Below are 15,271 nucleotides of genomic sequence, written 5' to 3' on the forward strand. Positions count from 1 at the left end.
AAAGAAGACAGTTAATGAAATGTTTTAGTTATACATACTAGGGGGCGCAGGCATAGTCATGCTTATGTTTTTGAATGTCAAATGTGATCCTTTATTAAAAATAGAATTAACACCACTATTAATACCACTTTAAAACAGATGGAAAAAACTTGTTTTCTTTTCTTGATTTGTGTAAATTGTGTACACATTTTGCCAGCTCACACAACAACACACAGTTCAAAATATGTATTGATAGATGTTTTTGTTTTCCCCTATTAAAAAAAACAACTGACAACAGAATAATATATAATTTGGGGAAAATGTGTTTCCTTGAAACAGCAGTACAATGCAAACTCTCTGAAGACCAAGTGCAAGTCACACTCTCACTTATCGTCCATCCCCTCAGGTTGGCAACAAGGAAACATGCCTTAGATGCTGCGCACCACATATGTGTGTATTAATGGCTGACTGAAGCAGAGGCTATTATAAGCAGTAGGTTCCAGTGGACAGCAGCAGGTCAGACACACAGAGAACAGAGCTGTGTGAATGGACAAGGGACACTGAGGGAGGAGAAGGGCCTCTGTTACCTAACTAAACCCTGAAAACATCAACGGCCAGTCTTGCTGAAGGATTAGCTCCTGGTCAGCGCTGTAAGTGAACCAATAATAACACAGATTATAGGTTTGTGCATGCTTGTTGTGTGGTTGCTATAGATATGCACTTCACAAGCTGACTTAACCTCCAATCATGTGTCAGTCCAAACATGGGGCTAAGCTGGGAATTGGATCTCTGGATCATCAGTTTTAATATGGCTTAGGGGTTTCCTTAATGTGTTTTCCTCAAGTAAAGCAGGGAAAGTAAGGTTATTTAATTTATTTATAAATTGTATTACATTATAAATGCGAGGCTCCCTGGCTGCCCCCCTTAGGGTATCCTATGACATTATCCTGGAGGTGACATAGTGCAAGAAAATTCTGTGGCGGCATCATGGCCAGAATATATTTAGCTGTTCTCCTTAAACTCACTTTACATGGCAAGTGTGTAGCAAGGCCTCCAAATGCAGTCTGTTACCCTAGGACACTTAACACAGTTATAACAGAAGAACACATTCACAGCAAATATGCCAACTATATTGGTCTTAAACTCTCTTTCAATATAGGGAAGGTACAAATGATATTTCTCATTATAGGGTATATACTGATCTGCTTTTCAGCTACAGTTTAGAAGAGATTGCTAACACCACCCTCACATGTGTGCAAAATTATAAGTTGGATCAACAGCTGATTATCTCAGCTTAGTACTAAGACTGGAAGCAGGGTGAAACAGCAAGCTTAGCTCTGTCTAAAGGTAGAAATTTAACCTTCTAACAAATGTACAGAATTTCTATTTAACATATTATATATTTATATGTAAAATAACAACAGCAAAATAAATAAATAAATAAAATAAAATAAAGAGAAAAGAAAACATATGTGGTTTTACACTTAGTTACTCCAGATATGCTGTTAGGCTTTAACTATTTTTTCAGTGTTTATGTATACTGGTTATCACAGTCACCTAACATGAGAAAGATTCATTTGGTATATTTTGATACCATATATTAGAATAGAATAGAATAATCCTCTAATTGTCCCACAAGGGGAAATTTGGTTGTAACAGCAGCCAAAAAGACACATATACAAACAAACAGTACACAGGACACAGAACAGAAACATACACAATTTTTCTTACATATTTACTTACATATTATACGATATTATATTATAGTTTTTATGAGTATTCTCCACACACTGACCCATCTGTTTTCTCTGCTACAGAACATGGGCCTGCCCTCGGTGATAGTGTTGCCCCTGTTGATCGTTGTGGCAGCAGGGGTGTACTACATCTACAATGAGATTTTGCACTTCATGTCCAAGTCCTTAGTACGAAACAAAGTGGTGGTGATCACTGATGCTGTGTCTGGGGTGGGGACCGGTAAGGGATCCAATTTTTGTTTTTATTATTTCATTTTACTTTGATCTGAACTTGACATTTAATGAACATAATCTTCTTTTTTTTTCCAGAGTGTGCCCGTCTCTTCCACAAGGGTGGGGCCAGACTGATCCTTTGTGGGACTGGCTGGGATAAGCTGGAGTCTCTGTATGACTCTTTGACAACTGATGCTGACCCCAGAGAGGTGAGGAATTTATCAGTTAACTTTTAATATGGCTATTTCAGTAAAAGTAATGTCTGTTAGTATGTGAAGGAAGCTTTTGCAATAAAATGACAACCTTTAGCACACAGCAAAGCCTCCTCGTACTATACCAGAACAAATTCCCCAACTAACTGACAGGAATTAACATGTGACACCACACCACACAAGTTTTACAGTTTTCTTAATTAACAGAATATCAGGTTCTGTCCTTGTCTTTATCGTAATCCTGCTCACTCACCACCTCACAGATCACCACTTCCTCTGGAGAACACAATAGCAGGATATCATGTCAGACAGCAAGTAGTCCACCACATGCCTTCTATGTACAGGCCCAAGCACATGGATGTTTATGGGATGAAATCTAGTATATGTATGACACAAAGCTGAAACTTTTCTGCTTAGAGTTATGGTTGTTATCCTTGGAGTTATTGTTGACTGGCACTTTCTTTTATCAAGGATTATGTTCTTGATCTTTGAAGACACAGAATGGTGACAGAATTACTCAAAAAGCTCAGTTAACCCTCATAACCTCTTTCTAATGCTTTTCAGTTTGATATGAAGTCAAGAAAAGAGTACTAAATTTTGTCAAATGAAAATGGAGCTAAAAGAAAATCTTAACGCTAATATGAAGCTTGTGATTAGTTTAGCTTAGTAGCCTTTAAACCTCCAAGCAGGAGGAAAACAGCTTCAGTCTATCTAAACATAATTGTCCATCAGTTACACAGGTGTTCAAACTAAACTAACCCTTGTTTATTGACAGACCTTTGCCCCAAAGTTGGTAATTCTGGACTTCAGTGATATGGACAGTATGGAGGACGTGATTGCTGAGGTGGTCGATTGTTATGGTTGTGTGGACGTGCTGATCTGCAATAGCAGTATGAAGCTGAAAGCACCGGTTCAGAGTATCTCCTTGGAACAGGACAGAAATATCATGGATGTTAACTACTTTGGCCCAAGCACTCTAGCCAAAGGTGGGGTTGGCATTCTTAGAAATCCAGTAGCATTTCTTTAAGTTTGTTATTATTAACATCTTATGAATGATATTTTTAAAAATGTGGCAGGTGTTCTTCCAATGATGATTTCAAGACGATCAGGCCACATCGTACTGGTCAACAGCATCCAGGGCAGACTGGCTGTTCCATTCAGAAGTTCATGTGAGTTCCCGACAAAGGTCACTGCAACTCTTTAGAAGTACACTTAGCACTGAATAAAAACAAGAGCAGTGAGCAACATATTTGCAAGAAATACATTTTTACTTTTTATATATATGTGATTCCATTTTAAATAATCTTTACCTAATTATTTAAAAATACATGGAATTGCTAGTTAATGGTTAGGTATACCTAGGTACAACCTATGGACTCTGGAAAGCCTATTCAGCCTATTCAGCCTGTTCAGTAGTAGAAAAGCACCTTCACAGCATGATATAATACACGTGTGGATGTCTAGGGACAAAACAGAAAGCAATTAAACAAATGCTGTATGGTATGTTTGGAATTCTTCCGTGCCTGCCACACTTCTTTTGTGAGTGTATCATTATACGTGTTTGTGTTCATACCTGTCAGATGCCGCGTCTAAGCATGCGGCGCAGGCCTTCTTTGACTGTCTGCGAGCTGAAGTGGAAGAGTATGGAATAATTGTCAGCACCATCAGTCATACCTTCATCAATGCTTCTGAACCGCCGCCAGTAGAGGAACCTGTTCCCAAACCAAACCCTGTCGCTGAATGTGAGTAAAACAGTAGCAATGAAGCATTAAGGTGACCGAATGGTTCATGGAATGAATACATGTTCAGATTTCTGAAATGTTCCTGTTATTGTGGTGCATAGGCAAATCTAAATGAATCTGTCCTCTCGCAGTTATTGCCAGGCAGCTGACCCACGGTGTGCGCCCGTCGGTCCTGGCCAATGAAATCATGCAAACCGTGAACAGGAAGAGGAAAGAGGTTCTGCTGGTCCACCCCATCCCCAGGGTGGCTCTCCATCTGCGCTCCCTCTTCCCCCCCTTCCTCTTCGCTGTGCTGGCTGCTGGAGTGAAAGACTCAGTGTTGGCTGAGCAGATGCAGTAGAAGAAAGGCTAGTGTGTGAGAGAAAGAGATGTGAAGTAAAGCTTAGAGATTTATTTGTTTTGGATATGCCAATTAAGTAAATGTATATCCTGAGGATTCCAGATGGGTTTGTAATAATAATGCTGAACAGATAGTTAATAATGACCAGTAAAGCACCTTAAAATGCAATGATAGAGGCCTTAAAGGTGCTTTTTGGAATTACCCTCTGCAGAAATGAATGACTATCACCAGGGGGCAGTGTTTTACCTGTGGCTGTATAGCGATACGTGCTGCTGTTTAACCTTTTAAAATCTGAACCAGAAAATAATGACCAGAAAACGTTCTTTTTTGGGGGGAAAATGGAGTGTTTATTGGAGCTCCTGACATATAAGTTTTAATTTGCATCATATTTGCTACATACAACATTTTTTTGTCATAATTTATTGCTTAAAAAAGTATTGTGCAATTTATTGTTTAAGTTTTTCAGATGAGTGGTGTGGTGGGAGAGAATCATACCGATGATGAAGAAGTCTCAAAAACTCACAAAATCTCTTGTACTAAATATGATACCATAGGAGCTAAGCAGTTAACTTGTAATCTTTTTTGCTGCCACTTTAATTCCTTACCTGGGTAAATAATGGTTACATTAACTTACTGCACCATCTAGTGGTACAACTAAGGTTACACAAAAGTACTACGAGCCCCTTCAGTTTCAAATGATAATGCTCAACACAACGCCTCTATCCGTTTTTGTTTTTAACTTTCTGTTGACAGCTGAAAAAGAGGAATTTCTAAATGAATGAATTTATAATAGTTGCTTTTAGACAGAGGATGTTTTTGCCCATTTGTGGCAGAGGAAACAAGGTGTGAACCCATTAATCTCATAAAGCTTGAAAGGCTAACATGATAGCATTTGATTAGAAAGCCAACAAGCAGATTTTTGATAAGATAAAAGCTCTCTCGCATCTCCACCAGCAAGCATCCTGCTCTTTGTCTTCATTGCTCAACAGCATGTGATGAAAACGAAATTATATCAAATCAAATCACTGACCTGGGATGACCTCAAATGTTCCTCATTTATTGTAATTATATGGGTTGTGCTTTTTCACCGTATCTTATGTTGCCTGCCTGTTTATTCCTCTTAATTTAGACATTAAATTTCATGTATAGATTAGATTAGAGTGAAACTGCACTGATGCCTGCAGGGAAATGGATCTGATTAAGTGCAAGTCAAGCAGGAAGCGCTTTTGATGATTACAAAACCAAGAGAAAATGGAATAATTGCAATAAATATTAGTCTTAATTAAATAGCAAGCTCACTGTGTTTCCTGTCTTGTATCTTGCAGTACATTGGCTGTGTCATGCTATTAGCAGATAAGCCCTTCTCCAGAAATTAGTTTTCCCATAAGAAAATATAATGCATGATGGTGGTGTTCATGAGCTACACACACATGAAATGATAGAAGAGTAAAGTGATTTTCATCATATAACCATATATTTTCTTTTTCTTTTTCATGCAGTCATGGTAACAGGTTACACTGATCATTAATATATCTCTAGAAAATGCCACCAGACCGTATTCTCATGGAAGGGCTGGTACTTGGTCCTAATTCAGTGCTCCTCCCATTTCCTAAAGGAAATGAATTCACTTTGTTGGGAGTCTAAATAAACTGTTTTCCTCCCAAGATCTCCCTTTCTCTCTTTTTTGAGGTGCTATCAATACAAGTGGACTTAGTTGAATTATTACTATGTCGATCTCTCTGCTTGTTGTGTTGTGAATGAACTGGGAATAATAAATGGGAGCTGACATACACTTTTTGGTAAAATATTATCATGTTTATAGCTACAAATCAAGTCTGGGAGACTCTGCGTTGCTGCAAGAAAGATGTGTATCCAAAAAGAACTGAGCGGGTTATTAATGCATCATATGGGTCTAATGATGATTATTGCCAGTTAGCTGAACCTTTTGCTTTTTGATGCATGATATATAGAAATGGCCTGGACCCACGAGCCCATAGTGCCGATTATGCTAAATTCAATACACAGACCTGCCAGAAACTAACAGTAAGTAATGTTTTGTGTTCTTCTGCACACTGTCCACGTCAGGTTTACATGGAGTAATATTTTGATGTAAAGTAGCTGTAAATTTAAGAGCAGCTTTATATGTTCTTCAGTTCAGTCTGTCATTTGATCACTTTGCTTTAGCTAAAACTGAATAATGTAATAATTTTATATTTATGCAAAATGAAAAGTGCATGAAAATGAACATAAAACACTTTCATTCCTGGTCTTTGTTTAACTATTATCTTTAAAATTACTGTTATTTTGTTCCTAATTATTTGTACCTGCTTGGTAGTTTTTGTTATTTGAATTTAACGTGAAAGGGTGTTGTGCTCCTGGAATCATAATTTCCCTGAGGGAACCACCCCAAGGTATTAATAAAGTTCTATTCTATTCTATTCTATTCTATTCTATTCTATTCGTCTTAGAGAAAATACACATGTGATCTGACTACTGGCCCCTTCAACATGGTCTTTTATAAGTAACTATAACATTAACTTATGAATCATGGAAGCATTACGTTATATGAGAAAGATGCGTAAGGGGGCACATGTATGCGAAAGTCAAACTATAAATAAATGTATTTCCCTTCTTGATGCATGCTCAATCATCCAAGTAAGTAAATCCCCAAAAGTTGATTCTATTTATCTGGACGTAGCGATCCCGATAAATAGAATCAACTTTTGGGAATGTATTTCCCGGTACATCCTCCAGGTGGCAGCAGCGCATAGTTATTATGACACCACCACATGACTGGCGATGATTCTCCTTTCATAGTCTTTATCCAGGGGAAAAATCGCCCCAGCATTTATTCTGATGAAATATTAACTCCCTCTGCCAATTTATGACTTTATGAAATGTATAATGTATGATAAATAGACACAAATTCATAAGCTGTGACCTATTTTTCTTCGATTTTGTTTTTCGTCACCTCTCACTATGGCACCTCTCATCTACTGTTGCAACAACTGCTTTTGCTGTGCAATAGAAAATAAGAAAAACAAAACCAAACAAAAAATTCCCACAAAAAACAAGAAACCATATGAATTCCAGTTTGTTAATAACACTGGTTATTCCCTGTAAAAACTGCTGCAAGACAAAGAGCTTTTTCATGATGTTTACACAGATGTCTTCCGTCTAATTACATGCCGCTCTTGGATTTATTGCCCTCATCACTTCAGGGTTGCAAGACACGAGCTGCTAGAATGCTTTGGGATCAATATTCACCCATGTGCTTGGAACATTTGGCACATTATATCAGAGACAACACGTCATACAGGATGTCCAGTTCTTCTTGTTACAACCGTGACGTTAATGAGGAGTAAATCCAGCAGATCTGGTCGAAGCAATGTGTGTGTGGGAGGAAGGGAGAGAATATGTGCACCGAGTCCAGCTGGTATGCGTGAGTCTGTCCTCCAGGTCACTCTCCTCTGGGGAGTTCCACATTTTTTGTCTCCGGGGCCTCCGGACAGGAATGCCCCTTCAATGTTCACATGAATAAATGCAGCCCTGACACATTTCCACATGTCACACAGGAAAGATTTCTTTAAAGCACTCAGCTGGAGTCACCAAATTGGCATTTGGATCAGACACATTAACATACGTCACATATGTCATGTATGTTGCATTGAGTGCAAAAGAGGCCAGCTCTTTCATATGAATAATTGTTTAACAAGAGTTTCCTGGGAAGACTGGGAGCACGCGGCATTATATCAGCCATAAAATTGTCACATTCATTTCTGCTTAAAGGTTGCTCAAATGGAAAAGCATCAAGGTGCACGGGGCTATCTGTGAATGATCTAAGCCTAATAGTTTCTCTCAATCATCTGTCTGGGCTCGCTGGGTGAGCAATATGTTGATAAGACCCAAACAACATGGCGAGGATGATTGTCCTGAAGCCATATTCAGAGAGATGCATCCTGTATGCAAGGCATGACTTATATATGAGAATCACCTCACAATGACGTCTGCTGCTCAGAAATGCTCTTTCCATGAGCGGGGTGATCACCCTTATCAATTTTTTAAAGCCCGGGTTATTGACACTATCCTGACTTATGAAGGTTATGTAGAGGCCATGGTAATGATTCCCTAAGCTTCCACATACAACACCAGAGGGGCTGGCTCTTACTCTAAAATATTGGATGATAGCAGATTTTACTGCGCCATTGAGCATTACTGTAATGTCTTCTTTGTCCATCTGGATATTTGTATTCTCCTCTGTGACATGCAAAACAAGACATATTACAGAAAAAAGGTCAAAAATGACCATGAAGCGTGCATGCTTTTCAATATCAATTCAATATTATTATTTACAAGATGCTGAACAGGTTTTCCTCAGCTAAACTAAAAGCTGCACAAAGAAGACTCAGACACCACAATCAACTAGCTTTTTATTTAGTTTTGCATTTACTTGGATTGTTTTAATCTTTCATTAATGATGAACTTTACAAATGATGGAGTAAGTCCAGGTGTGACAGCCATACATTAATTTGTGTAACACACATCTGCACAAAAAGCTCTAAATGAATTGCTAGTTTCCAGGATCAGCTCTTTGTAAGCACTCATTTCTCCTAGACACCCCTGGAGATGACCCACCACCAAAAGAAGATATTAACTTTTAAGGGAATGTGAACAGCCAGTCTGACTAGATTATCTATAGGAGGCAGTTAATGTTAAGATGGTATAATAGAGTGGCAACACTACTGCCACAAATTTGCAGGTGTCATAGGCGTATATGCTGGAAATAAGTTGTCAAAAATAATGTAAAGAAATTATGACTGTCAGCTCACACAGAGGCTATTTTGAGCAGATGTATATACTGAGGTTTGGCATGTGACATCATGTGCACATGCTCAAGAGCTGTCTGCCAGATTGGATGTGATCACGTCCAACAACTTATGTTGTTTAAAGAAAATAATTGCTGCTGTTTCTTTCCTCACAGTGCCCATATTCTGCTGTTGGGTGCAGCAATCATCAAGGACAGAAAGAGAATCTTTCTTTATCCCTTTCATGCTGATTTGGATAGAAAAAAATGAACCCCCTCCCCCCCCCCAAATATTTATCTGATACAGCAGCATCAAATTATTACTAGGGAGATAAAGATTTGTATCACTTATAAGTTAACTGATCACCAGTATCTATTTGATCATTTATATTTCTATTTTCTCCACCACTACTCTCCTCATCTCCATCTCATCCTCTTCCTCCTCACCTTAAACCCTCACTCCTGAACTAAAGTTTGGGTTTTAACTTAAGAAATCCTACAGAAAGATGATGATTTATTCTTGATATTCTCACAAATCGTTATTGACAGCATATCAGACATGCCACCCTACCAACTGTGGACAGCTGAAAACAAGATAACATTATCAACTAACAGAATGCCAGCTAATTTTAGACTGTAGTATCCTAAAAGTCTTAAGCTACTTTCAGGAAATCAAATATCTTTGTATATCTACTAATCTAATAATGTAATAAAAATAATTATCATGTAAAAAAAATAAGTAATTCAAACACAGCTTAAGTACCTTTGTGGAAATCTGTTATAATCAAAAGATAGACTGCTAAGCTAGTGTAGCTGTGTAGAAATCTCAGCAATAACAAGCTAAGCTAATGTGCAGATGCTACATTTAGGTTTAGTTTGGTTTAATTTAGTTTAGTTTAGTCTGTTACTGTTACTGTATTGGAGCAACTGTAACCCACATAATTTCCTTAGGGATTAATAAAGTTGCTGATTCTGAATCTGTAGCCGGTGAAAATCTTTGTAAAAGGTAAAATATTAAGTTTTAGGGATTTTTACGACAACTTACAACATTTTAAAACTAACTGCAAACAACTAATTGTGCAATCTGTTTGTATCACACATTTTTATATTAAAAGTAATAACTGTATAGCCAACTGATTTAGAGGATAAAATAATGTGTTAATTTATAATAATTTAATTTTGTTTTCACTTTGTATTGTCGATACATGTAGTTGCCATTAGGCCTATAACAATTCAGCATTTGCAAGATTTTTTTTTACAATGGCTGGTACCAAGAGAGAAACATTAAGACATTAGGAAATCAGAAATAATTACAGAGTGCAACACATTATACTGCGCAAGAGTTTAAACATTATTCTGTATTTGTTTCAGGGGTGTTTACAATGCAGGTTTTGGTTTAAGTACTCCATAATTCATCAAAGCAACAATAACGACTATTTTTCAAAAGACAGTGAAAAGCAGTAGTACTAGTGACAATTAAAACTACAATGCAGGGTGGCAATTTCAGAATTTAAATATACTGAATGGCATCTACTGAAAAATAAATAAAGCTACACCAATAACCTCATTTAAAGACTTCAAAGCAAGAGTGAATTTACCAACCAACTAAAAAACTCTACTTACTGTTTAAACCTGATTGAGCTCTACTAAACATCTGTTTGTAATATTTGGTTCCAAATGGAGAATTAAATGCACACAAAGGGGAAGACTTTGGACAGAAGCAACCAGTCAGCCTAAGCAAACTACACATGATTAAACTATTCTTTCAAGGCATTATCACAGCATCACGTCAAGTTGATAAGGGATTCTTTTAGTCATAGAAGTCTTCCTAATCCCTCAGTCTTGTTTGGTTTAAAGATTACACATATTTAATCTTAAAGCGAAAGTTTGCCTTAATCTCCCATAAATCCCAGCAAGCGCTACTTCCCACATATCCGTGCACTTCAGAAACAAGTTTCTCACAGAATAAGGCCAAGCTGCTAGTTACAGATTAGGGATTTTTAATGTTTAATCCTTCGATTTTCTTGCTTTTGAGACAGAAAAGTATTATAATGTTTCTCATGACCCTCAAATCAAGAGGGAGCGCAGATATAATTATGTTACCAGAGAGATTTGAATCAGCATTACAGCTGGCCAGGCGAAAGCCTTCAGTCTTAATCCAGAGTCTTTGTTCTGAAAATAGATTTGGGTTAATTTGATAAGTGCAGAACTTATGGTTTCTTTTTAAAGTTTAATTGTGACCATCGGTAACAGTTCTCTGTTAGGATGTCAGAATCCTTAATGATCCCACTCAAAACTAACTGAAGATGTTAATAAAGTTTGAGTGGCTCTATTGATTGTCTGTCTATTATCAGTCAATATATTGGGTAGTAACTCAATGTTCAATGTCAGGCGCTGCCACTGCCTTGGCTTTATTGCTGTCCTTGTAAATAATCTAGTCTTTTCGATTGCACGCACAAAAAAATGGACTGTGTTTGTAACCTAAGCCCATTAGTCTTTATCAGTGTGCAGTGCTCATGAACAAAGTATTTGAAAAGGTGCTACGGGGTAAGATTAGAGTAGGAATGGCTGTAGACTGAAGAGTTCATGCAAGACTGTAAATTAAAAGTTTGAGGAATTTGAAATGAAATTTTTCTGACATATAAAAAAGAATTCTTTCAGATTCTATTTCTACTTTTGAACAGATTACTGTTCGTGGCTTCTTTGTAAAATAAATTAAATTTCCACAAGCAGTATCTTTCCAATGATGCAGGAATGACACTCCTAATTTTAAGCAATCAGAATGTCATTTCTGTCATTAGGAGAGGGTAGGGACTTTAAATGTAGGGAATTTGGCTGATAAAAGGGGAGAGCTGGTTGATATGATGAGAAGGTGCTGAGGTTTTTGCTGGAAGTGACCAGTGGGGACAGGACTAGAAATGAGTATATCAGATTAAGAAGTTTGCAAACAAAGTAAGAGAGATAAGACCGAGAGGGTTTGTGTGCAGAGGAGGGATAGTGGATGCAATGGACAAAGGATGTTGAATACAGAGCTGCCAGGCAGGAGGAAAAGAAGAAGACCTCAGGGAGTAATCATGGATGTAGTGAGAGAGGACATGCGGAGGGTTGGTGTGGCAGAAGAGGATGTTAGGGATAGGCTGAGATGGAGACAGATGATCCTCTGTGGCGAACCCTCAAAGGACAAGCCAAAAGAAGAGTTGGCATCTTAGGCCTGTGAATAGGGTCTGAGGTAATAACTGGTTTCTGCAAAATGTCCCTTGTATGGTGGGTCAATTCAATTTCACACCAACAGTCACCTAAAGGTGTGAATAATATAAGGAAGATACAAGATGAGACAAAAGACACAGTTTAAGAGATCCAGAGATTAATAATAGCTTATGGTTAACTGCAGAGTGGAGTACAAACACAGTGAAAAATCCCCCAGCAGGCTAGACCTATTGCTCCATAACTAAGGGAGGATTCAGGGTCACCTGATCCAGCCTAATGCTTTATCAAAAAGAACAGTTTTAAGCCTGATCTAAAAAAGAGAGAGGGTGTCTGTTTTCTACATCTAAACTGAAAACTGGCTTCATAGAAGAGGGTGTTTTAATATCCTAGGAACCACAAGTAGGCCTGCAGTCTGAGAGTGAAGTGCTCTTTTAGGGTGATATGGTACTATGAGGTCTTTAAGAACAGATGGGGCCTGATTATTCAAGACCTTATATGAAGGATTTTAAATTTGTTTCTGGTTTCAATGAAGAGAAGCCAATATGGGAGAAATATGCTGTCTTATTCTAGTCAGTCAGTACTCTGATTGCAGTATTTTGAAATATATGAAGGCTTTTCAAGGAATTTTTAGGACAGCCTGTTAATGAATTCCAATAGTCCAGCGTAGAAATAATAAATGCAGGAAATAGTTTTTCAGCATCACTTTGAGATACTAAAGTTTAAAAACAGAGGTGCCTCTAGAAATAAATATAATTTGACACAGTGCACAAGTAAAGATTTCACCAAAGCTGCAGTCTGCAACGTGATACCAGCGTTTATGCACCTCGGCCAACTTGCTGAGCGGCAGCGTATTGGGTTCTGATGAGCCATCCATCTTTGTGCATATTGTATGAGAGCTATGGGAATCTAAATGCAACAATATTGACACTGTGCAATTAGAGTGGGGTCATTAGGGCTGCTTGCTGTTCACAGGGAGAAAAGCAAGAGCTGCATCACAGGAATCCTGTCAGGATGGGAGACGGAAAACACAAACACACACCAATAAACTTGGACACACACACACACACACACACACACACACACACACACACACACACACACACACACACACACACACACACACACACACACACACACACACACACACACACACACAAACAAACAGTCCTAACTCTACCCGCCCCCACCACAACACACACACATGCACCCTCACCCGCTTGTCCGCTCGTCATCTAAATTAGAGAGGGGTGATGATGGGCGGAGGTGGTGGCTAATGAAACAGAAGGGGCATCGGGCAAGCAGGATTTCTAAAGTCTGTCATCTCTTGATGCTTTGACCCCGGCTCAGTGCTTCACCTTTCCAGCCTCACTGGGCCACCAAAGACTGACCCAGCAAGTCACGGAGAGAACCACAAGCTTTTCGAAGGACCTGATTGGAGAGAGGGGGAGAAAAGCAAAACAAAACAAGTGTGTGTGGAACTGCGACTCTCAGGGCCTCACTTCTTAATGCAGGAGAAGCTTGTGTGTGTGCTGCAGCATAGCTATCACCATCCAGAGGATTATATCTATGTTCCTCTTGAATCACTTACAATAACCCTGCATAAGCTATGTTAGAGGAGAAGACACACTTGTGCACACACATCCTTACTTGAATTTCAACATGTGGTGTTTGGTCTCAAGCTCTACATCCACTTTAATCCCCCTTTAGTCTGTTGTCATGTGTGCTGTTTTCACATGGTAATCATTTATCATGAAAATCACTCCTTTTCATCAAACACTTAGAAGCCTAGCATACAGCTATCAGCTATAGCTTAAAATATATATAAAACACATTTATTAAAAAGGGGAAAATCACTCACAGAGACCTAAATATTTTGATAACAGGCTGAAAGTAAAGCTGGCCATTTTAACTTGAGAATTTATAGAGATTCACTGACTTTTGGTGTGGGCCTCAAGGGATCATCCAAGGACTGCAGTTTTTGGGATTTTGCAGTTTCAATTTTTACTATAAAATTAATCCTTCCTTCAGCCTAGTGCAATGCTAAAGCTTAATATTAGCAGTAAAGCAAAATAACATTGTATAACAAGTCAGGACAGGGCTTTATGGCATTGACACATTTGGCTTTAGCAATGCTGTAAGTGTTGCCTTTAGCCACATTACATTCCCTCACTGGTCTTTGTTTAAACTTTTCTTGTCTCTTTTTCATTTTAGCAGAAACTCTTAGCAGAAACTGACAGCCTAAACAGGCCTGAAGGATGGTCAGTCTAGGGGTTGAAAAGAGAGACACTGGCAGAAAGAGGGGGACCAGAGTGAAAATAGGGATAATGTGGGAGAAAGAGTGAAGGCATGCATGGATGCAGACAAAAACAGCAGGAAAAATCCTAATTGTCTGTTAAGAAGACTTTTGTTCCGTTATGTGGGGCTGACAGCATTTTCTTTATGTACCCAGTAAAAGGTCCAGTGTGTATGTGTGTGGAAGAGAGCGAGAGAGGGTGTGTGTGTGGCTTTTACATGGCTGCTAACAAGTCTCGGATCACTGGTTATGAAAAGAGCTGCTGGTACCCGTTGTGTTTCTGCCGGTGGAACTCTGCCCCTTGATTGGCTGGCGGGAGCTATGCTGCTGCTGCTGCAGGCAGGAAGGGTTATTTTGAATTAGTGAATGAAGGCCATGCGAGCTGTTGGGTAATCTTTGTGGTGAGCTACTGGGTGCTGGTGGAGCAAAGAACATGACTTTCTTCAGTGTATATGTGCTCCCATTCATTACACTATTATAATAAATATATATTATTTCCAAATAAGGTAATCCAGGTTAAGATGGGGGACAGAGCTTTATTGTAAAATTAGAATTCAAACTGCAGTAGATACATTTTTTGGCATTAGGTTCACTAAGTTATATTAGGTATCTTTATGTACTTCAAACAAAACTCATTGACCTGTTGGAGATAATATTTGTTGAATAAAGTTACAACAAAGTAAGGTGGGTGAACTGACAGAGTTGGGATTGGAAGAAAAACAGTGAA

The 15,271-nt window shown here is 38.5% G+C and overlaps 1 protein-coding gene across 1 annotated transcript; it reads left to right on the forward strand.

Annotated features, from left to right (window-relative positions):
* Positions 1–496: 496 nt before the first annotated feature.
* dhrs7cb (dehydrogenase/reductase (SDR family) member 7Cb) lies at positions 497–5,904 on the forward strand. The gene is made up of 7 exons (XM_031753312.2): positions 497–629; positions 1,797–1,953; positions 2,043–2,155; positions 2,934–3,144; positions 3,235–3,327; positions 3,739–3,900; positions 4,032–5,904. The coding sequence occupies exons 2-7, from the start codon at positions 1,800–1,802 to the stop codon at positions 4,238–4,240; spliced, it is 942 nt and encodes a 313-aa protein (XP_031609172.1). The 5' UTR covers positions 497–629; positions 1,797–1,799; the 3' UTR covers positions 4,241–5,904.
* The last annotated feature ends 9,367 nt before the right edge of the window (positions 5,905–15,271 follow it).

This window comes from Oreochromis aureus, linkage group 8 (assembly GCF_013358895.1).
Source record: "Oreochromis aureus strain Israel breed Guangdong linkage group 8, ZZ_aureus, whole genome shotgun sequence".
NCBI lineage: Eukaryota > Metazoa > Chordata > Actinopteri > Cichliformes > Cichlidae > Oreochromis > Oreochromis aureus.

Coding starts and splice junctions, on each gene's coding strand:
- dhrs7cb (XM_031753312.2), top strand. CDS start 1,800: ATGGGCCTGCCCTCGGTGATAGTGTTGCCCCTGTTGATCGTTGTGGCA. Junction 1,954..2,042: donor TGTGTCTGGGGTGGGGACCG/GTAAGGGATCCA, acceptor TTTTTTTTCCAG/AGTGTGCCCGTCTCTTCCAC. Junction 3,328..3,738: donor TGTTCCATTCAGAAGTTCAT/GTGAGTTCCCGA, acceptor CATACCTGTCAG/ATGCCGCGTCTAAGCATGCG.